This window comes from Aotus nancymaae, unplaced genomic scaffold (assembly GCF_030222135.1).
Source record: "Aotus nancymaae isolate 86718 unplaced genomic scaffold, 86718_ANA_hifiasm-v0.15.2.pri h1tg000007l, whole genome shotgun sequence".
NCBI lineage: Eukaryota > Metazoa > Chordata > Mammalia > Primates > Aotidae > Aotus > Aotus nancymaae.
The window spans coordinates 8,294,117-8,316,864 of NW_026988418.1; the positions used below are offsets into that span (position 1 = coordinate 8,294,117).

Here is a 22,748-nt window from a genome sequence, read left to right on the forward strand (position 1 = left end):
CAGCTGTTTAAGTGTGTGGAAAGGGCCCAGGATATGTCTGAGCCTTCTGGGACTAAGGACATGACTCTACCTTTGGCCTCTGGGTAGTACTGATTCTGTACTCTTTCCAGGAGGCCATATCCATGCCTATAGTTCCAGTGACAAGCTGAAGACTCCTCTGACTTATTTGATGTCTATGAGATGCTTATTAAGATGGCGACCAGGCGCAGTGGCTCATGCCTGTAATCCCAGCACTTTGGGCAGCCAAGGCGGGTGGATCACGAGGTCAGGAGTTCAAGACCAGCCTGGCCAACATGGGGAAACCCCATCTCCACTAAAAATACAAAATTAGCTGGGTGTGGTGGCTGGCTCCTGTAATCACAGCTACTCAGGAGGCTGAGGCAAGAGAATCGCTTGAATCCAGGAGGTGGAGGTTGCAGTGAGCCAAGGTCACACCACGGCACTCCAGCCTGGGCAAAAGAGTGAAACTGTCTCAAAAAACGAAAGAAGATGTCACCCTATTACAGTCAGCCCAGGGCCTATTGAAAGATTCTGTGGGGTTGAGGCCAGGAATCTCCCTGACTGAGGGTTCCCTAAACACACATTTGATTGTATGGTTCCCAGGCTTAAACCTTTTAGTGGCACCTCATTACCATTCACACAAAGGCTGAAGAAAGCACTTGACACTGGACAGGGAAGGATCTGAAGGGAAATAGCAATTTGGTCTTGACAAAATAGTCTGCCCAGTGACCTGAGGGCCTAGTCATAGGGCATGAAGTGTTTAGCAAGTGGAGGATTCTAGAGTTCATGTCATGGAGCATATCTGAATGGTAATGAGGTACCACTAAAAAGGTTTAACCTCGGAGCCATACATCCAAATGTGTGTGGGGGAAGCCATCAGAGAGACTTCCTCAAGCGATCCTCTTACCTCGGCCTCCCAAAGTGCTGAGATTACAGGCATGAGCCACTGTTCTATGTCAGATGTTCACTTTTATTTCTAGTTTGTTGAGTGTTTTTTGTTTTTTGGGTTTTTTTGAGATGGAGTCTTTCGCCAGGCTAGAGTGCAGTAGCATGATCTTGGCTCACTGCACCCTCTGCCTCCTGGGTTCAATTGATTTCTCCTACCTCAGCCTCCTGAGTAGCTGGGACTACGAGCACGCGCCACCACACCTGGCTCGTTTTTGTATTTTTAGTAGCAAGAGTTTCACCATGTTGGCCAGGATGGTCTTGATCTCCTGACCTCATGATCATCCCAAAGTGCTGGGATTACAGTGAGCCACCGCTCCTGGCCTGTTGAGCGTTTTTATTGCCAAAAGGTATTGGATTTTGTCAAATGCTTTTTCTATGTTTTGAAGTGATTGTGTGTTTTTTTTATTCCTTTACTCCATTAATATGGTGTATTAAACTTGGAAAATCCAAGTAAATATAATGTGAGTAGAACAATAATTTGCTTGAATATTTAAGTGTCATTTAAATATTTATTGAATTCTGTACTTTGGGAGGCCAAGGTGGGCAGATCACTTGAGCTCAGGAGTTTAAGACCATCCTGGGCAACAAAGTAAGACCCAGTCTCGGCTGGGCACTATGGCTCACACCTATAAACCCAGCATTTTGAGAGGCTAATGTGGGTGGATCACTTGAGGCCAGGAGTTGGAGACCAGCCTGGCCAACATGGTAAAACCCTGTCTCTACTAAAAATACAAAAATGAGCTGGGTGTGGTGGTGCATAATCCCAGCTAGTTGGGAGGCTGAGGCAGAATAATCGCTTTAATCCAAGAGGTGGAGGCTGCAGTGAGTTGAGATGGCACCACTACACTCCAGCCTGGGCAACAGAGCAAGACTATTGTCTCAAAAAAAAAAAGAGAGACCCAATCTCTACAGAAAATACAAAAATGAGCCAGGTGTGGTGGCATGTGCCTGTGGTCCCAGTTCCTTGGGAGGCTAATGTGGGAAGATGGCTTATGCTTAGAAGTAGAGGTTGCAATGAGCTGAGATTGCACTACTGCACTCCAGCCTGGGCGACAGAGCCAGTCCCTGTATAAAAAGAAATTATTGAGTGCTTACTAAATAGCAGGCATTATTCTATGTATAGGTGTTAGAAATAAGGCAGTGAACAAGACTAAGTTTCTACCCTCATGCACATTGTATTTCAGTGGAGAAAACAGATAATGTGCATGTAAACAAATGGTAGGTAATATTAAGTGGGTAGAGAAAAATGAGAGACTCGCTACTTTAGAAAGCAGGCTCATTGCTGATAGATTGGCAGAAAAAGAAAAAAAGAAATCAGGCTCAGAACTCTAGCCTGAGCAGTATAGTGAGACCCTGTGTCTAAAATTTAAAAAAAAAAAAAAAAAGCCTCAGAAAAGGCCTCCCAGCGTCGGGGGGTGACATTTTGAGCAGAGACTTGAATGAATTGAAGGAGCCATGCTAGAGCATTTCCTGCCAGAGCAAGAAGGCCTGAGCAATGTCCATGTGCCTGGAGTTGAGAGAGGGGGAGAGGTAGGAGATAAGCAAAGAGATAAGCAGAGGCCTAACACTTGGGTTGTCTAGGCCCAAGTAAGGAATTTAGATTTTATTCAAAATGTGCTGGGAAGCCACCTGAAAGTTTAAGATATAAGAAAGAAGGGATAGGCCAGGTGTGGTGGCTCACACCTGTAATCCTAGCACTTTGGGAGGCTGAGGCAGGCGGATCACTTGGTGTCTGGAGTTTCAGAACACCCAGGCCAACATGGTAAAATCCCATCTCAACTAAAAATACAAAAATCAGCTGGGAGGGCCGGGCGCGGTGGCTCACGCCTGTAATCCCAGCACTTTGGGAGGCCAAGGCAGCTGGATCACGAGGTCAAGAGATCGAGACCATCCTGGTCAACATGGTGAAACCCCGTCTCTACTAAAAATACAAAAAATTAGCTGGGCATGGTGGCATGTGCCTGTAGTCCCAGCTACTCAGGAGGCTGAGGCAGGAGAATTGCCTGAACCCAGGAGGCGGAGGTTGCGGTGAGCCGAGATCGTGCCATTGCACTCCAACCTGGGTAACAAGAGCGAAACTCCATCTCAAAAAAAAAAAAGAAAAGAAAAATCAGCTGGGCAAAAAAAAAAAAAAGAAAATAGCTGGGCATGTGGCACGTGCCTGTAATCGCAGCTACTAGAGAGGCTAAGACAAGAGAATGGCTTGAACCTGGGAGGCGGAGGTTGCAGTGAGCCGAGATCGTGCCATTCCACTCCAGCCTGGGAGACAAGAACAAAACTCCGTCTCAAAAAAAAAAAAAAAAGCTTTGGGAGGCCGAGGCGGGCAGACCATGAGGTCAGGAGATGGAGACAATCCTGTCCAACATAGTGAAAGCCTATCTCTACTATAAATATAAAAATAAGCTGGGCATGGTGGCACATGCCTGTAATCCCAGCTACTTGGGAGGCTGAGGCAGGAGAATCGCTTGAACAAGGGAGTCAGAGGTTGCAGTGAGCTGAAATCATGCTACTGCACTCCAGCCAGGTGACAGAACAAGACTTCCATCTTAAAAAAAAAAAAGGAATAAAGTTGAGAGGGAATTTCTTCTACAAGATTTCCAGCCAAGTGTAAGAGAAGCTACTCATCAGTTTACTCTCTTAAAAAACTACCCTTCTGCTCTACATTCCTCTCCAGCCAACAACCTAATTATCTCTTCCCCTTTAAAGTCACACTTCTCAAAAGAATTGTCTATATACACTGGATTTTTTAACTTCTCATTCTAAGTTTTTTTTAAAAATCAAGTTTTTGGGCCCGGCGTGGTGGCTCATGCCTGTAATCCCAGCACTTTGGGAGGTTGAGGCAGGCAGATCACGAGGTCAAGAGATCGAGACCATCCTGGCCAACATGGTGAAACCCTGTCTCTACTAAAAATACAAAAATTAGCCGGACGTGGTGGCATGTGGCTGTGGTCCCAGGTACTCAGGAGGCTGAGGTGGAAGAATCATTTGAACCCAGGAGGTGGAGGTTGCAGTGAGCCGAGACTGTGCCACTGCACTCCAGCCTGGTGATAGAGCAAGACTCCGACTCAAAAAAAAAAAAAAATCCCAAGTTTTCGGCTGGGCACGGTGGCTCACGCCTGTAATCCCAGTACTTTGGGAGGCCAAGGCAGGTGGATCACGAGGTCTGGAGTTTAAGACCAGCCTGACCAAGATGGTGAAACCCCGTCTTTAAAAAAAAAAAAAAAAATCAAGTTTTTTCCCACTGTACTGCACAGAAACTGCTCTTGCCAATATCACCAAGGACTTTCAGGTTACTAAATCCAATAATCACTTTTTTTTTCTTTGAGATGGAGTTTTGCTCTTGTCCAGGCTGGAGTGCAGTGTAGCGATCTCAGCTCATTGCAACCTCTGCCTCCCAGGTTCAAGCAATTCTCCTGCCTCAGCCTTCAGAGTAGCTGGGACTACAGGCACCCACCACCACACCTGGGTAATTTTGGTATTTTTAGTAGAGATGGGGTTTCGCCACGTTGGCCAGGCTGGTCTTGAACTCTTAACCTCAGGTGATCCACTCCCTCAGCCTTCCGAAGTGCTGGATTACAGGCATGAGCCACCAGAGCCACCACACGCCTAATAATCACTTTTTAGTCCTCATTTTAACTAGCATTCACAGTAGCATATTAAACTATAGCAGCACTCTGAGGTGGCTTTCCTCTTACCACTTGAATTGCTCTTTCTGTGTCCTTTGCCAGCTGTTTTTCTCTATCTGGCCTCGAAATGTTGACATTCCTTTTTTTTTTTTTTTTTTTTTTTGAGATGGAGTTTCACTCTTGTTGCCCAGGCTAGAGCGCAATGGCATGACCTCAACTCACTGCAACCTCCGCCTCCTGGATTCAAGTGATTCTCCTGCCTCAGCTCCTTGAGTTGTTGAGATTACTGGCATGTGCCACCATACCCGACTAATTTTGTATTTTTAGTAGAGATGGGGTTTCACCATGTTGGCCAGGCTGGTCTCAAACTCCTGACCTCAAGTGATCCAGCTATCTTGGCCTCACAGTATGCTGGAAATTACAGTCATGAGCCACCAAGCCCAGCTGAAATGTTGACATTCCTAAAGCCTTAGACCTGTGGCTCTTATTTCTTTAAAAAAGAAAAAAAAAAAAAAACGACAGCTTAGGTCAATTTTTTTTTTTTTTTTTTGACACAAGGTCTTGCTGTTGACCAGGCTGGAGCAGAGTGGCACGATCATAGCTCACTGTAACCTTCAACTGCAGGCTCAAGCCATCCTATAGCCTCAACCTCCCTAGTAGCCAGGACTACCAGTACACACCACCATGCCTGGCTCCTACATTATTATTATTTTTTGATACAGAGTCTTGCTCTATTGCCAGGCTGGAGCCCAATGATGCAATCTCAGCTCACTGCAACCTCTGCCTCCCTGGTTCAAGCAATTCTCCTGCCTCAGCCTCCTGAGTAGCTGGGACTACAGGCACATGCCACCACCCCCAGCTAATTTTTATATTTTAGTGCAGATAGGGTTTCACCATGTTGGCCGGGATTGTCTTGATCTCTTGACCTCATGATCTACCTGCCTCAGCCTCCCAAAGTGCTGGGATTACAGGTGTGAGCTACAGCACCCGGCCTCCCACATATTCTTTGTTGTTGTTGTTGTTTTCTTTGTTTATTTTTATTTGTTTTGTTCCCTACATATTCTTTATAAGAAATGTTGTCTGGGCATGGTGGCTCACACCTATAATCCCAGCACTTTGAAAGGCTGAGGCAGGCGGATCACCAGGTCAGGAGTTCAAAACCAGCCTGGCCAAGATGGTGAAACCTTGTCTCTCCTAAATATACAAAAATTAGCCGGGTGTGGTGGCAGGCACTTGCAATCCCAACTACTCAAGAGGCTGAGGCAGGAGAATCGCTTGACCTGGGAGGCAGAGGTAGCAGTGAGCCAAGATTGCACCACTGCACTCCAGCCTGGGTGACAGAGCAAGACTCCACCTCAAAAAAAAATTTAAAGACTATACTTTAGGGATTATTTCTATAGTTTGTGGCTAGAGAAGATTCTCTGAACATGTAGAGCACTGTACAGAAACCAAATTAAAATGGATTAAAGACTTAAATCTAGGCCAAGCACGGTGGCTCACACCTGTAATTCCGGCACTTTGGGAGGCTGAAGTGGCCAGATCTCCTGAGTTTAGGAGTTCGAGACCAGCCTGGCCAACATGGCAAAACCCCGTCTCTACTAAAAATACAAAAATTAGCCAGGCATGGTGGCATGAGTCTGTAATCCCAGCTACTCAGGAGGCTGAGGCAGAGAATTGCTTGAACCCAGAAGGCAGAGATTGCGGTGAGCCAGGATCCCCCATTTCACTCTAGACTGAGTGACAAAAGCGAGACTCCATCTCAAAAAAAAAAGGCTTAAATCTAAGACCTCAAACTATGAAACTACTACAAGAAAACATTGGGGGAAATCTCCAGGATGTTGATTTGGGCAAAAAATCCTTAAGCAATACCCCATAAGCACAGGCAACTAAAGCAAAAATGGACAAATGGGATCATATCAAGTTAAAAAGCTTCTGCACAGCAAAGGAAACAATAAAGTAAAGAGACAACCCACAGGTATTTGCAAACTACCCATCTGGCAAAGGATTCATAACCAGAATATTTAAGGAGCTCAACTCTACAGAAAACAACTAATAATCCGATCAAAAAATGGGCTAAAGATTTGAATAGACATTTCTCAAAGAAGACATACAAATGGCAAACAGGCATATGAAAAGGTGCTCGACATCATGGATCATCAGAGAAATGAAAATCAAAACTACCATGAGATATCATCTCACCCTAGTTCAAATGACTTATATACAAAACACAGGTAACCACAAATGCTGGAGAGGAGTTGGAGAAAAGGGAACCCTTGTACACTGTTTTTGGGAATGTAAATTAGTACAACCACTATGGAGAATAGTTTGGAGATTCCTACACTAGATATATACTTGAAAGGAAATCAGGCTGGAAGTGATGGTTCATGCCTGTAATCCCAACACTTTGGGAGGCCGAAGCGGGTGGATCACTTGAGGTCAGGAGTTCAAGACCAGCCTGGCCAACATGGTGAAACCCCATCTCTATTACAAATTTAAAACTTTGCTGGGCATGGTGGCCCATGCCTGTAACCCCAGCTACTTGGCAAGCTGAGTCAGGAGAATCGCTTGAATAGGGGAGATGAAGGTTGTAGTGAGTTGAGATTACACCACTGCACTCCAGCCTGGGCAACAGAGCGAGACTGTCTCGAAAAAAAAAAAAAAAAATTAAAGTTAAAAAAGATGAGCTGGAGCCAGGCGCGGTGACTCATGCCTGTAATCCCAGCACTTTGGGAGGCCAAGGCAGGTGGATCACGAGGTCAAGAGATCGAGACCATCCTGGTCAACATGGTGAAACACCATCTCTACTAAAATACAAAAAATTAGCTGGGCATGGTGGCGTGCGCCTGTAATCCCAGCTACTCAGGAGGCTGAGGCAGGAGAATTGCCTGAACCCAGGAGGCGGAGGTTGCGGTGAGCCGAGATCGTGCCATTGCACTCCAGCCTGGGTAACAAAAGCGAAATTCCGTCTCAAAAAAAAAAAAAAAAAAAGATAAGCTGGGTGCAGTAGCTCATGCCTGTAATCCCAACACTTTGAGGAGTGAGTGGATCACCTGAGGTTGGGAGTTCGAGACCAGCCTGACCAACATGGAGAAACCCCATCTCTACTAAAAATACAGAATCAGCTGGGCGTGGTGGCACATGCCTGTAATCCCAGCTACTTGGGAGGCTGGGGCAGGAGAACTGCCTGAACCTGGGAAGCAGAGTTTGCAGTGAGCTGAGATCACGCCACTGCACTCCAGCCTGGGTGACAGAGTAAGACACCATCTAAAAAAAAAAAAAAAAAAAAGTGAATGGATAAAATGTGGTACATATGAATAATAACAAAGGAGAATAAAGAAAAAGGAAAAAGATGTGGTACATATACACAATGGATTACTATTCAGCCATAAAAAAGAATGAGATCCTGTCATTTGCAACAACATGGGTGGAACTGGAGGTCATTATGTTAAATGAAATAAGCTGGGTACAGAAAGACAAATGTATGCAGAGAATCGCATGTTCTCACTTATTTGTAGGATCTAAAAAAACAACTGAACTCATAAACCTAAACCTAGAGAGCAGAAAGATGGTTACCAGAGGCTAGGGAGGGTAGTGGGAGGGTGGCAGGGCAGCGGGGATTGCTAATGCGTACAAAGATTAAATGTCAGAATAAATAAAACCTACTATTTGATAGCAAAACACGGTGACTATAATCAATAGTAACTTAATTGTGTATATATATATATATATATTTTATTTTTATTTATTTTTACTTTTTTAAAAGATGGGGTTTCACCATGTTGGTCAGGCTGGTCTTGAACTCCCGACTTCAGGTGATCTGCCCACCTTGGCCTCCAAAGTGCTTGGATTACAGGTGTGAGCCACCATGCCCGGCCTGTATATTTTATTTTTTTGAGATGGAGTCTTACTCTGTCACCCAGGCTGAAGTGAGTGCATCGGTGCCATCTCGGCTCACTGCAACCTTCACCTCCCCAGTTCAAGCAATTCTCCTGCCTCAGCCTCCAGAGTTGCTGGGATTACAGGCACCTGCTACCACGCCCAGCTAATTTTTTTGTTTTTTTTTTTTATTTTTTAGTAGAGACAGGGTTTCACCATGTTAGCCAGGCTGGTCCGAACTCCTGACCTCAGGTGATCCACCCACCTTGGCCTCCCAAAGTGCTGGAATTACAGGCGTGACTCAGCACCTCCACCAGGGTTCAAGCTATTCTTATGCCTCAGTCTCCTGAGTAGCTGGAATTACAGGTGCCCACCACCACACCCAGCTAACTTTTGTATTTTTAGTAGTTTTAGTATTTGTATTTAGTATCTTCCCATGTTGGCCAGGCTTGTCTTGAACTGCTGGCCTTAAGTGATCCGCCCATCTCAGCCTACCAAAGTGCTGGGATTAACTGGATTGTTTGTAATTTATGGGATAAATGCTTGAGGGGATGGAGATCCCATTCTCCATGATGTGCTTACTTCACATTGCATGCTTGTAACAAAACATCTCATGTACCCCATAAATATATATACCTACTATGTACCCACAGAGCTTTTTTTTTTTTTTTTTTTTTTTTTAACAGAGACTGGGTTTCACCATGTTGGTCAGGCTGGTCTTGAACTCCTGACCTCAGGTGATCCACTCGTCTCAGCCTCCCACAGTGCTGGGATTACAGGCTTGAGCCACCACGCCCAGCCTTTTTTTTTTTTTTTTTTGAAATGTAGTCTCGATATGTCACCCAGGATGGAGTGCAGTGGCTCAGTCTTGGCTCACTGCAATGTCCGCTTCCTGAGTTCAATTGATTCTCCTGCCTCAGCCTCCCGGAGTAGCTGACACTATGGTTCGTGACACCACGCCCAGCTAAGTTTTGTATTTTTTTTGGTAGAGACTCGGTTTCACCATGTTGGCCAGGCTGGTCTCGAACTCCTGACCTCGTGATCCTCCCGCCTCGGCCTCCCAAAAGTGATAAGATTACAGGCATGAGCCACCTCGTCCAGCCTAAAAATTTTTTTTAATTAAAAAATATATATCCTTCTAGCTCAGAAAAAAAAAGACCCCTCCTTTATACTCTTCCTAAGTTCCGTTCATTTTGGTGGCTTTAATTAATTACCATTTATAAACCAACGATTCCCAAAATAACATCTTCAGTGCAGATCCCTTATAAGGATGACCAATCATAAATATTCAGCTTCCTACCTGTCTTTCCCAGTTACATGACTTAGCAAAATCTCAAAATGAACGTGTCCAGAACAGCTCCTACCTAGGCCTAACCCATCTCAGTAAATAGTCCCAATATTTATCCAACTGATCAAGTGAGAATTTTAAGAATTCTTACTGGCCGGGCGCGGTGGCTCATGCCTGTAGTCCCAGTCTGGGAGGTCAGACAGCCTGACCAACATGGAGAAACTCCGTCTCTACTAAAAATACAAAATTAGCTGGGCGTGGTGGCGCATGCCTGTAATCCCAGCTACTCGGGAGGCTGAGGCAGGCGAATCGCTTGAACCCGGGAGGGGGGGGTTGCGGTGAGCCGAGATAGCGCCACTGCACTCCAGACTGGGCAACAAACGCGAAACCCTATTTAAAAAAAAAAAAAAAAAAAAAAATCCTTGACACTGCCCTCTCCCTCAATCCCCATAGCCAATCTACCAGCAAACCCTTCAAAACAAAACCAAGTCCACACTCGTTTCCAGCTCCACTGCCTTCCACCCTTTTCCAACGCAGCCGCATCCACATCTCATCCTAAACGACTGCAGCAGCCTCTGAAAAGAGTCAACAAGCGCGCATCTGCAGATGCCGCAGACTCCCCTCCTCCAGCCCAAGCTCTGACGGGGGTCGGCAGAGTATCGACAGCCCAAGCGCCCTTCCCCGGCCCGAGGCGCGGCAGTAGACACGTAAGTCTCGTCGCCCGACGTTGCTTCGGCGCTCAGAAACAACGTAAGGTGGGGGCGGGGCAGCGTTTTACAAACCGGACCGTGAATCTGCGCGGTTTCTCTTTCCAGCCAGCGCCGAGCGATGGGTGAGTGTCGCTCTGCTTAGAGGCGGGTGATTCGCGGGGCGGGGGGGTGAGTTCAATCCGGCCCCATCTTGCTTCACAGCCTACTGACGAGTCCAGGCGCCCCGATCCCCAGCCAGGAAAAGCCACTAAGAGGAGCAGCCCTCGGGTTTCGGCCGCTGATCCTCTCTCTGGGGGCTGCGAAAGGCCCGGGCTCTGGGCTGCGGGCTGCGGGCTCCAAGCGGCGCCAACATGGCTGCCGCGAGAAGTAGGCCCCGAGCGGGCCGCACGTGTATGATGACAATTCCGTGATGCTGCAGACTCCCGAGTGCGCGGTGGGGAAGCCAACCTTGGAGAGCTGAGCGTGCGGCCCGCCAGGCGCGGGGGTCCGGAGCTGGCGAGTCGCCAGCACCGAGTCCCAGTGACTCAAGCTTCCGTCCCCGCTTCCACATGCAGGCATCTCTCGGGACAACTGGCACAAGCGCCGCAAGACCGGGGGCAAGAGAAAACCCTACCACAAGAAGCGGAAGTATGAGTTGGGGCGCCCGGCTGCCAACACCAAGGTGGGTGCGGGCCTGTGCCTGGCCACCCGGGAGGTCGCCTTCCCCTGCTCTCCAGCGTTCTCGGGTCTCTCTGTGTGATGGTTGTGCGTTCTTTCTGTAGTAAGGCCTGGGTGTCCTTCCCGCATTTGCCTGTTAGATAAGTACCAAAGAGGAATGCTCCCTCAGGCTCCCATCCCCGGAGCTTAGGGTCTCAGACGGATACTGTGTGGGGACTTCAGCTTCTGGAGAGGGCGGTGCCTCGCGTAAGTCAGAAGCCTGGTCTTTTGTTTTTTTACAGAGCCTTAATTTTCAGAGTTTAGGGTCAGGCTTTCCTCTTGGAGGCAAGTAGGGTGATGAAAAAGAATCCTTAGGCGTGGTTGTGGCCGTCTTGGTCACTTGTGTGCCACTTGCCAATGCTAGGACATGTCATAGTTACACTGACTGTTGCCTCCTGCCGGCCCAGTTTCCTCTCCCTCTCTTGCCTTGCTTTCCTTGGTAACCCTAGTTCCTGTCACCTTCTGTTTTCCAGATTGGCCCCCGCCGCATCCACACAGTCCGTGTGCGGGGTGGTAACAAGAAATACCGTGCCCTGAGGCTGGACGTGGGGAATTTCTCCTGGGGCTCAGAGTGTGAGTGAAGCCCTTTGGGAGTGGGTGGGAAAACTCACCTTTTTTTTTTTTTAACAGACAGGGTCTCGCTATGTTGCTCAGGCTGGAGTGCAGTAGCTATGCACAGGCTCGATCCCACTACTGATTAGCACGGGAGTTTTGACCTGCTCCGCTTCCAACCTGGGCAAGTTCACCCCTCCTTAGGCAACCTGGTGATACCCTGTTCTCAGGAGGTCACCATATTGATGCCAAACTAAGTGCGGATACCCGATCGGCATAGCGGGCTACAGCCCAGAACTCCTCTCCAGCCTCAGCCTCTTGAGTAGCTGGGACTACAGGCATGCGCCACCTCACCCTGCCACCTAAACCTTCTTACGATTCAGCAGTGGTGGCTCATGCCTGTAATACCACAACTTTGGGGGGCCAAGGCGGGTTGATCACCTGAGGTCAGGAGTTGGAGATCAGCCTGGCCAACATGGCGAAACTCCATCTATACTAAAAATATTTTTTAAATTATTCGGTCATGGTAGCGTGTGCCTGTAGTCCCAGCTACTTGGGAGGCTGAGGCACAAGAATTGCTTGAACCCAGGAGTTGGAGGTTGCATTGAGTCGAAATTGCCCACTGCAGCACTCTAGCCTGGGCAATAGAGCGAGACTGATAGTGCTTTTGGCAGGAGGTCTGTGGCTTAGACTAAAGCATTTGAAGTTTCTCATTGCTGAAAGATCTTGAGGTAGCTGGAGAATTCTCTCCACCCAGGCTGTCCTGATCTTTCTCTTTTTTTTTGAGACAGGGTCTCTGTTGCTCAGGCTGAAGTGCCAGTGGCACGATCTTGGCTCACTGCAAACTCTGCCTCCTGGGTTCAAGTGATTCTTCTCCCTCAACCTCCCAAGTAGCTGGGATTACAGGCGTGTGCCATCACGCCTGGCTTATTTTTATATTTTTAGTAGAAACTGGGTTTCACCATGTTGGCCAGAGTGGTCTCAAAACTCCTGGCTTCAAGTGATCCACCCACCTCGGCCTACCAGAGTGCTGGGATTACAGGCATGAGACACCACTCTCCACCTGCTCTGATCTCTTAACTCTGCAGCCTGATAGATTGGGGCTATGGTTTCCAAGCCTCACTAGAAATGTGGGTTAGGGGTTTGTGGAAGACTGCCCCATGGCTCCTAAAGACTGAGAGTTCCCTTGTTTCTCCTTAAGGCCTCACGGAGCTGAAGAACCTGGAGGAGGGCGCCAGGGCAATTTTGTCCTCCAGTTTACTTGATTCCAAATTTCTCCTGTGAGCAGGTTGTACTCGAAAAACAAGGATCATTGATGTTGTCTATAATGCGTCTAATAACGAGCTGGTCCGTACCAAGACCCTGGTGAAGAATTGCATCGTGCTCATCGACAGCACGCCGTACCGACAGTGGTATGAGTCCCACTATGCGCTGCCCCTGGGCCGCAAGAAGGGAGCCAAGCTGGTGCGTATTACTTCCCTGTGAGGGTTGCGGGGTGGGCAGCCTGACGACAGCCTTCTTGTGATGAAAACCGTCCAGTTCTGCTACTGAAGGGAGAGGGATGAGAGCCTTTAGGCTGAGGAAGGCCAGCACTGGGGTATGCAGGGTTCAGGAAGACTCCCATGGCCTTCCTTCCCTGAGCTCATCTAATTGTATCCCCTTCTCAGACTCCTGAGGAAGAAGAGATTTTAAACAAAAAACGATCTAAAAAAATTCAGAAGAAATACGACGAAAGGAAAAAGAATGCCAAAATCAGCAGTCTCCTGGAGGAGCAGTTCCAGCAGGGCAAGCTGCTTGGTGAGATGGCTGTTGCGTTGGAGGTGGGGTGTCGCAGAGATAGAGTGTGCCGTGGCATTTTTCCCTTGTCTCAGTTCCTTTGACTGCCAGCCTTTCGGTCTAAAGGGTTCATTGATAGTAGCATCTGAACACAAAGGGGAACGTTTGGTCACCCTATTAGTGTGAAGCTGAAATGGGAAGCACTGGGTAGTAGGGGCTGCATAGGCCCTTGCTTGGAGTTTTAGGAGTATTTTGGGAAGTCCCTGCCCAGGCTGAGGGGGCTGTCTCGATGATGAAAACTTTGTCCAGTTCTGCTACTGACATTAAGTGACGATAAAGTGTGTCTGAGGAGACAGCAGGCTCATGCTTGCCCCAGGATACCTGAAACTACAGAGATTCTTAAGGGGATGGAGAGGTTTGGGTAGAGCCACCTTGTCATTGTGCTAAGGACCATGTACTATCTTGCAGCATGCATCGCTTCAAGGCCGGGACAGTGTGGCCGAGCAGATGGCTATGTGCTAGAGGGCAAAGAGTTGGAGTTCTATCTTAGGAAAATCAAGGCCCGGAAAGGCAAATAAATCCTTGTTTTCTTTTCTTCACCCATGTAATAAAGGTGTTTATTGTTCTGTTCACACATTTGTGTTGCCTAAGTATTTGTTTCTCTGCTTTTCTTCTTGGCCCTGCAAAATTGATGAGATACGGTGGCTGCAATCCCTTGCCTTACCTCTCCCTCATATGTCCTGATCCAGGCTCACCACACTATAAAGTCCCTGTTCTCAACTCCATCTCCCCAAAGGCCAGATTTATTATGTAGGCTATGTCTATAATGGAGGAACATTTCTCACCACGTTTTGGTGGGACTAGGGATGTTGCAGAGGCTATGAGAGGGGTATCTCAACCTTGGGGTTCAATTAATTGTGTGCTGAGTCATGATTAGACTCTCAGGCTATGTTGCATCTATAAAGTTGTAAGGATCCTGCATCCATTGTAAGATTACGAGTGATTTCTGCTTTGCTTGGTCTCCCAAGGGTCCCTTTGACTTAAACTTGCCCTGTCAAACCCTTAACTTTAGTCCTGACCTGCTAGACATCTGCACTTGGATTTTTTTTTTTTTTGGGACAGTCTCTGTCAACCAGGCTGGAGTGCAGTGGCATGATCGTGATTCACTGCAGCCTTGACATCTGGGCTCAAGTAATTCTGTGCCAGACTCCCAAGTAGCTGAGACTATAGGCACATGCCACTACACCTATTATTTATTTATTGGGTAGAGACAAGGTCTCATTTCATTGCCCAGGTCTTGAAATCCTAAGCTTAAGCAATCTTCTCACCTTTGCTCCCAAAGTGCTGGATTTCAGGCATGAGCCATGACACCCAGCTTTGCACTTGGGTTTTGTTTTTTGGATTTTTTTGACGACAGTCTCACTCGGTTGCCCAAGCTGCATTGCAGTGGTGTGCAATCTTGGCTTACGGCAACCTCCACCTCCTGGGTTCAAGCAATTCTCATGCTTCAGCCTTTTGAGTAGCTGGGATTACAGGCATGCACTGCCATGCCCAAGTAATGTTTTGTATTTTTAGTACAGAGGGTTTCACTGTTGGCTAGGGTGGTCTCCAACTCCTGTTCTCAATCCACCTGCCTTGGCCTCTCAAAGTGCTGGAATTACAGGCATGAGCCACCATGCCTAGCTTTGTGCTTAGATATTGTAATAGAGCTCTCAAAGGCCAACATTTTAAAAACGTATCTAGTCTGCTCCCACCTGCCATGTTCCTCAGTTTCAAGAGTCAGGGTCTCACACTTTTGGCCAGGCTGGAGTGCAGTGGAGTGATCACTGCTGAATACAGCCTCAGTCTACTGAGTAGCTGGGACTACAGCTATGGTGCATGGCCCAGAATGATCATTTTCTTGTACAGATGGGGTTTCATGTTTCCCAGGCTAATCCTGAGCTCCTGGGCTCTAGCAATCCTCCTGCCTCGGTCTCCCAAAGTGCTGGGATTATACATGTGAGGCACTGCACCCAGCCAAAAATTTCTTTTTTTTTTCAGATGGAGTCTAGCTCTGTCACCCAGGCTGGAGTGCAGTGGTGGGATCTCAGCTCACTGCAACCTCTGCCTCCCAAGTTCAAGCAATTCTTTGCTTCAGCCTCCCAAGTAACTGAGATTACAGGGGCCTACCACCACCACGCCCAGCTAATTTTTTTGTATTTTTAGTAGAGACGGGGTTTCACCATCTTGGCCAGGCTGGTCTTGAACTCCTGACCTTGTGATCCACCTGCCTCAGCCTCCCAAAGTGCTAGAATTATGGGTGTGAGCCACCATGCCCGGCCTCAAGATTATATTTTTAATATAATAATAGCTTCCTATCTCATCAATGAAAATCCTTATCAAGTATGACAATGTGATCTAACTCCTATAGTGACTCCCTCCATCAACCACACAACCATCCTGGCTTAGTGAACATGCATGTACACATGCAATGCCCATTGCTAGGCACATGCCTTCAAATATCCACCTGGGGTTGAATGCTGGGCATGGGGGCTCATGCCTGTAATCCCAGTACTTTGGGAGGCTTGCTTGAGGCCAGGAGATTGAGACCAACCTGGGCAACAAAGTGAGACCCTGTCTATAAAAAAAAAAACAAAAAAACCTGGTTCATTCCCCTCCAAGTCTTTGCTATGTCACCTTAGTGAGTTCTTGCCAGATCACAATATTTCAAGTTGCAGTTGCCCCTCCAAACTGTCTCATACTTTGCCAATTTTTTCTCTTTATTCCTTAATCTGACAAAGTTTGCTCTCTTCCCTTTGGAATGTTACTTCAGGGAAACAAGGATATTTGTTTCCTGCTGTATCTCTGGCACCTGGAAAAGCGTATGGACATAAACTAGGTACTCGAATATATGCAAGAGTAATTGGGAAAAAAGTCTTGAGATTTTATTAAGTTTGGCCAGTTTGGGAGGCTGAGGTGGACGGATCACTTGAGGTCAGAAGTTAAAACCAGCCTGGCCAACATGGTGAAACCCATCTCTACTAAAGATACAAAAAATTATCGGGGCATGGTGGCACAGATCTGTAATCCCGGCTATTCAGGAGGCTGAGGCATGAGAATCGCTTGAACCCGGGGAGGCAGAGGTTGCAGTGAGCCAAGATATGTTCATAAAACCAGTGGGTTCTTTCTCTAAAGTCTTGAAATCCGTCTACTCTCCATTTCTACCACCTTCACAGATAACCGTTCTCACCATGGAACAAGGCCTGTTAAAGCTACCCAAAAAAAATCCTCAAATACCTCTGAATGAATGGCTGTCATTGTGGGGTGCTACTGTCTCCACATTATAGATTTGGAAACTGTAGCTTAGTTAGAAATATTCACTATCCCGTGGACAAACAGATGGAAAGAAGCAAAGCCAGCATTAGAACCCAGTCAACTGACCCTGCCAGAGGCTGGAGTCTACTCACTGCACTCTAGTGTCCCCCTCTGTCTTCCTCCTTTGTTCTGGGATTTATCCTGTGGCCTTAATATTCAGTTTTGGCCTTCACTGATTTCTTTAGGTAGAGACTGGGACTTAGAAGGCAGGAATCTTAGAGGAGCAGTTTTACCACAATTCCAGTGTAGTGCTCTGTGGGAGACTATTTCCAGAAGGTTTTTGTTTGTTTTCGGAAACAGAGTCTGGCTCTAACTGAGGGCTGGAGTGCAGTGGCGTGATCTTGGCTCACTGCAACCTCTGCCTCCCAGGTTCAAGCAATTCTTGCGCCTCAGCCTCCCAAGCAGCTGGCATTACAGACATCCACCACCACAATCAGCTGATTTTTGTATTTTTAGTAAAGACAGGGTTTCACCATGTCGGCCAAACTGGTCTCTAACTCCTGTCCTCTGGTGATCCGCCCACCTTGGTCTCCCAAAGTGTTGGGATTACAGGCATAAGCCACTGTGCCTGACCCCAGCAGGCTCTTTTTTTACATCAGCTGAGTGCCCCTAGTGCTGCAGGCCCACCATGGAGATGGGCCTGGGCTTCCACCCATAAACTGTACTTTTTCCCCGTGTGGTTGGTGGGAATGGACAAGGGCATGGCACATTGAAGTCCCAGTGCTAGGTCTAGGGTGGGTGCTGGATGGCTGCCTTCACATCTGACTTTAATCAGCTCCAAAACAGATTCCCAAACCCTTCCCTCCTTCATCTTCATCCTACAGCACCCATGTCAATTCAGTTTTAAACAATTATAACTGCACAACCAATAAATATATTCTCAGTGTAAACAAAAACAACAGTTAAACAAAAACTTGGAATATATTCTCAATGTAAACAAAAACTTGAACATTACAGATAAGGCAGAAGTCCCCCAGCACACAGGGATGCCTCTTCTGAGTAAGGTTACCAGGGTAAGGTATACCCCTTCAAGCACTGTTTCACGTGACTCTCGGATTATGCTTCCTGGACCAGCAGCACAGCGTCACCTGGGAACTTGTTAGCAATGCAAGTTATCGGGCACCATCCCAAATCTAATGCACTCTTTTGACAAGAGCTTCAGTGATGCTGATCCTTCCTCAAATTTGAGAACCACTGGCCTAGCTCCCCGTTGCTGTGAAGCTAACCGTACACCTAGGCTCTAGTCCTCTGTGCCTAGGCTTTTATTTTTCTAGTTTCACCTCCCCTAAGCAACTCATCCAACCTTCTCTACCACCAAAGTGGACACATTCCCAGCCCTGGCTCAGGCCCTTCCTGCCATCTTCTTTTTCAAGTTCTGTCCCTAAAGGCTTTGGCCTTCAAGGCACTCAGGAAAAGTTGCTCTAATAGAACTGGCTGGCAGGACCGCGCATGGCAGGGAAGCGGGGCAGTGGGTGGGGGGAAGCAGGCTAGGGCAGGCGAGACCTTAAGGCTCCAGGGCCTCGTCCCCGGACTCCGCCGCCTCTTCTTCGATGCGGGATGCGGCCTCGGGGTCTCCGCCCTCCTCGGCCCGGAAGCGAAGCAGATGCGGGGTGCGGGGGGTGCCTCGCGCGCGGCCGAAGTTCCGGAGGCTGATGGCCGGCGAGGGCGCTCCTGCGCCCAGGAAGCGGCCGAGCAGCGGGGTCTGCGCGGCGGGCGCGGGCCGACCCGACGCGGGCGACGCCTCCACCTGTAGGCTCTGCTCAGGGTCGTCGCTCATGCTGCGGGCGAGAGGGCGGGCTGAGCCGGGGCACAGGGCGGGCGCGGGGACGCGGGATTGGCTCTCGGGCAGGGACCGAGGCATCGGTGTCCCAGAAGCTGAGCCGGGACACGCGTGCCGGGTCAGGTGCGGTCTCCGCCGGCGCAGGCCACTCACCGCAGGTTGAAGGTGGAGCCCAGGAAGGAAGGCCGCAGAGACTCGGCCGCCGTGGCCACAGTGTAGGGTGGCTGCGGCTGGTCCTCATCCCAGTATTGGTCCTTCTCGGCGGGGGGCAGGTTCTGGTACATTTCGTCCACGGATAGCAGGGACACCTGGGTCAGCAGCAAGTCACAAGGATCCTCCTCTCGTTTCTGTCCCACGGAAGGGCTGAGTGCTGACCCGGAGAGGGTGCCCAGGAGCTGTCCCCGACTACTGATCCTTGCTCACCTGCAAGTTGCGGTCTATGAGCTGGTTTGTCTCAAAGTCGTCATCGTCCTCACCAAATGGGTTGATGATCTGTTCAGCCACCTGTAGGTGGCAGAGACAGTGTTTTCTGGGCTCAGAGCCCCACATTTTTTCCCCCAAAGTTGGGGCAGACCCTGTGCCCACATCTCCACAGAGCAGGGTGGCATGCCCATCTGCAGTGCCCACCTTGAGCCAGCCAGCATAGAAGAAGAACTGCAGTAGAGTGGTGAGAGGCACATACATGTCCAGGTCTCCCAGGGCCGGGGCTGGCTCCTGGCCTGACTCCAGAGGCTTCTGAGGTTTGGCAGCGCCTGCCTCTGGCTCCACAAACTGGCGGCCAACCAGGGAGAGGCCAAAGAAGGAGTAGACGGCTATGGTCACCACCTGGAGAAGGAAGAGCCAGGCTCAGAGCAGGGTGCAGTGGGACAGGGAGAAATGCCGCCCCTACCTATGAGGCTCTATGGGAAGTCTGACAAGTAATTAAATATGTATCCTGGTGTGGCAGCACCAGTGGGGACAGGGTCACCTTGGTGGGGCTGGAGGGAGGCTTTGAGGATGAACCCAATGCCTCAGGGCATTTAAATGGCCAGGCAAGTACCATCTCTAATTCTTCTCATCTCACACAAGGCACAGGACATACAGTAGGCACTGCGACTGGGGAGAGGAGAGGCAATTACCTGGGTGTAGACGAGGGGGATGCTGATCCAGTCATAGTGGAATAGCATGCTGCACTTGGCTCGGTACTTGTTCAGCTCCTGGGGGAACGGCAGGAACAGGAAGTCAGCAGAGGTGAGGAAGGAACAGGGGTGCCCAGCACAAACTAGGCCTGGGCCCAGCCAGGAGGCTCATTCTTATTCTGCCCTCAGAGGTGTATTAGACTGGGGTGCTTGAATCCCAGCTCTGCTAACTAGCTGTGTAACTTAGGCAAGTTTCATTTCCACTCTGTGCCTCCGTTTCCACATCTGTGCCTCCGTTTCACATCTGTACAAGGAGGATGATAGTACCTATCTCAAAAGTTGCTGTAAGGGATGAATGAGTTAACATAGCTACAGTGCTTCCAAAAGGCCGGAGTACACAGTTGGTGCCATACAAGTGTCAGGCACAAAAATTATTAGTCATCTTCAAAATAAGAGGGAGGAGGGCAGATAGGTCTGGTCCGGGGCTGACTCACTTCCAAAAGTAGACAGAGAGCGATGTCGTCACGGATTCGCCCGTCCCTCCGGGCCTGGGCCGCTAGGTTGGTGAACCAGACACAGGGCACCCAATATTTGTTAAAGTCAGATTTCAGGCTCTCAAACTTTTTCCTCTCTTCCTGGGACATGAAACCTGCGGGGGTAAACCGGGTGGGGTGCAGTTGCACCCTCTGCCGCCAGGGGAGGCTGCTGTTCCGCTGTCTGGTTGTCCTCCCTCGCGTCCACCGGCCGTCCCAGGACTCGCGGTTCCGCGTTCTGGTCGCGGTCCAGACCCTTCCCTGGAGGCCCCTGCTCCCAGGACTCTCCCAAACAGCACGTGCATCCGGCCGTGGGCCAGCCCCCCAGAGGCTCCCGGCGAGCGGCGCACCTGCGTCCACCACGTGCTCCATGGTGGGGAAGCGCTTAAGCACGCGGGTGCTGACCGAGCGCAGCACCAGCACGGAAGCCAGGTTCGCGTAGCGGATGAGGGTGCGGCGCAGCAGGCGGCCCCGCTGGTCCACGCCGTGCACGCTGGCCGAGATGACGCACATCAGCTGGTCTGGCAGCGGGATGCTTGTGTACTGAGACCACCAGCGGTTCACCACCAGAGTCACATAGAAACCTGCATGGCCGCCATGGTAGAGGGAATAGGAAGGGAAGGTGGAGAGCCTGGAAGTCGGAGCGCCTCGCCTCCCCAAGCAGAGGGCCTGGTCCAGGCCAGTTGAATCCCCCAGCAGAGGGCCTGGTCCAGGCCAGTTGAATCGTGGCAGGGGGAAGGAAATATTCGGCTCCAGTGCCCTGCCATGCCAGACCGGGAGGACGGAGGACGGAGGACGGAGGAGGGAGGAGGGAGGAGGGAGGAGGGCAAACTTCCTTCAGCAGAGGGAAAGTGGGGGTTCAAAGCCAGGAGACTGCTTCCCAGGAGGGTGGGGAAGGGGTTGTCACCTCTGTCCAGCTCCTCTCCAGTGCCCAGGGTGGGCTTGTGAAGCCAGCAGGTGTCTTGTGCCTTGCTGGAAGTGAGGGTCTGGCAAGTGATAGGGCCCTTCCCTCCAGAAGCCCTGGACCCAGCACCCAGCTCCTGTGCCTGCTGGTCCTGCTCTGGCTGACCAGGCTCTGCCACTCTGTTGAGTGATTCTGTTTTTTTAGGGGAGTCTTGCTACATTTCCGAGGCTGGAGTGATCCTCTCACCTCAGCCTCTTGAGTAGCTGAGACTGCAGGTGCACCACCACACCATCTGTTGGATAATTCTGACCCTTGGAGCTGTCAACCCAACCCAGAGGTCAGGGAAGACAGTAAGGAGGACACAGGAAAAACTAGAAGGGGGCCTTACCCAGTACAAAGGACAAGGGGATGAGGTTCGCTGAGCGGTTGCAGTACCGGGCCACCTGAGCATACACGTGCCTCTGCTCCTGGGTCAGCAGCAGCCTGGGGAAGGCAGGTGCAGGCTTGGGTTAGAGGGAGGTGGGTGGCCCAGTCTCCCTGCTTCTGCAAGCTCTAAGAGCCTACCCTTACCGGTAGATGATGCTAAGCACAGCGTACAAGGCCACAAAGAGGAAGAATTCCTTGTAGAGGAGCTTGTAGATGCTTCCCCTCCATCGGAGAAGCAGTCCAGAGAAACCTCCAAAGCGGGCCTCCGCTACTTTGAGAGTGTATGAAACCGTCATGGTGCTGGGAGCCTGGGGCAGGAGGTAACAACAGTTGCCCCCAGGACTGTCCTTTAGTTCCCCAGACAATCTCCCTTCCACTCTGGTCTTACACACCCCAGCCATCACCCTGCATCAGTGGACAAGAGGGCAGGAGCCTGCAGAGCAGAAAAGCACACCCCATCCCCTGCAGAACTCAGCAGTACACGGCAAAGCCAGGCTAGAGTTGGGCAAGGTAGAACTGAGATCTATGTCCCTTCATGCATGAGGCTTCCTCAAGCTCCTCTTCAGTCTGCAGGGCTAGGAATAACCAGATCCTAAACTGCTGTGGACAAGAGACACAGCTCCAGCCCAAACCCACTGCTATTCCTTGGAGCCTTGCTCTGGAAGCTGTTTAACTAGTCTACCAAGGCCCAGGGCACTCCTACCCCCATCCCATACCTGCCTGCCTGCTCTGGGCAGCAGCTGTGTGGAGGAAGAACTGGGCTAGACTTCACCCCCCACAGACTTAAGTACCTCTGGGGTCTATAAAGTCAGGCTGGACTGAGGCCTATCACTGATGGATTGAAGCTGTCATCCAGCTTCCCCTGGTGCTGGGAACTGGGTGTGTCTCCGTATCCCTGTAGGGCTGGGCTGGCCTTTGAGTGGCAGTAATGCCACCTATAATTACCCCACAGCTCACACAGACGACACCATGTCCTTCGAGCCAGTATGACAGGAATTACTGTCCCACGTTTCAGGTGGGAAGACAGATGCATGATGAACTGTTATAATAATACCAGCTGCTGATTACAGAGCACTGACTAAGTGACAGGCACCATGCCAAGGGCACTACTATGTTATCCTCTCATGAAATCCTCATCACAGCCCCATAAGGTAAGAATCA

General features: G+C 49.7%; 2 protein-coding genes, 4 non-coding genes and 1 pseudogene across 6 annotated transcripts; 6 read left to right on the forward strand and 1 right to left on the reverse strand.

Annotated features, from left to right (window-relative positions):
• The first annotated feature begins 5,944 nt into the window (after window positions 1-5,944).
• LOC135273551 (small nucleolar RNA U3) lies at window positions 5,945-6,037 on the forward strand (annotated as a pseudogene).
• Window positions 6,038-10,474: 4,437 nt separating this feature from the next.
• On the forward strand, window positions 10,475-14,104 carry RPS8 (ribosomal protein S8). The gene is made up of 6 exons (XM_012434475.2): window positions 10,475-10,570; window positions 11,003-11,109; window positions 11,618-11,717; window positions 12,985-13,160; window positions 13,364-13,493; window positions 13,941-14,104. The coding sequence occupies exons 1-6, from the start codon at window positions 10,567-10,569 to the stop codon at window positions 14,048-14,050; spliced, it is 627 nt and encodes a 208-aa protein (XP_012289898.1). The 5' UTR covers window positions 10,475-10,566; the 3' UTR covers window positions 14,051-14,104.
• On the forward strand, window positions 10,836-10,915 carry LOC135273505 (small nucleolar RNA SNORD55/SNORD39). Its single transcript, XR_010341295.1, has one exon. It is a non-coding gene; the product is annotated as a small nucleolar RNA SNORD55/SNORD39 (small nucleolar RNA).
• LOC135273508 (small nucleolar RNA SNORD46) lies at window positions 11,432-11,535 on the forward strand. The gene has a single exon (XR_010341298.1). It is a non-coding gene; the product is annotated as a small nucleolar RNA SNORD46 (small nucleolar RNA).
• Window positions 13,214-13,280, forward strand: LOC135273507 (small nucleolar RNA SNORD38). The gene has a single exon (XR_010341297.1). It is a non-coding gene; the product is annotated as a small nucleolar RNA SNORD38 (small nucleolar RNA).
• On the forward strand, window positions 13,757-13,825 carry LOC135273506 (small nucleolar RNA SNORD38). The gene has a single exon (XR_010341296.1). It is a non-coding gene; the product is annotated as a small nucleolar RNA SNORD38 (small nucleolar RNA).
• Window positions 14,105-17,728: 3,624 nt separating the features above from the next.
• Window positions 17,729-22,356, reverse strand: BEST4 (bestrophin 4). The gene is made up of 10 exons (XM_012434476.2): window positions 22,304-22,356; window positions 21,732-21,895; window positions 21,550-21,644; window positions 20,608-20,841; window positions 20,219-20,373; window positions 19,725-19,802; window positions 19,234-19,431; window positions 19,030-19,110; window positions 18,760-18,914; window positions 17,729-18,604 (listed from the first exon to the last, which is right to left on the reverse strand). The coding sequence occupies exons 2-10, from the start codon at window positions 21,881-21,883 to the stop codon at window positions 18,331-18,333; spliced, it is 1,422 nt and encodes a 473-aa protein (XP_012289899.2). The 5' UTR covers window positions 21,884-21,895; window positions 22,304-22,356; the 3' UTR covers window positions 17,729-18,330.
• Between the last annotated feature and the right edge of the window lie 392 nt (window positions 22,357-22,748).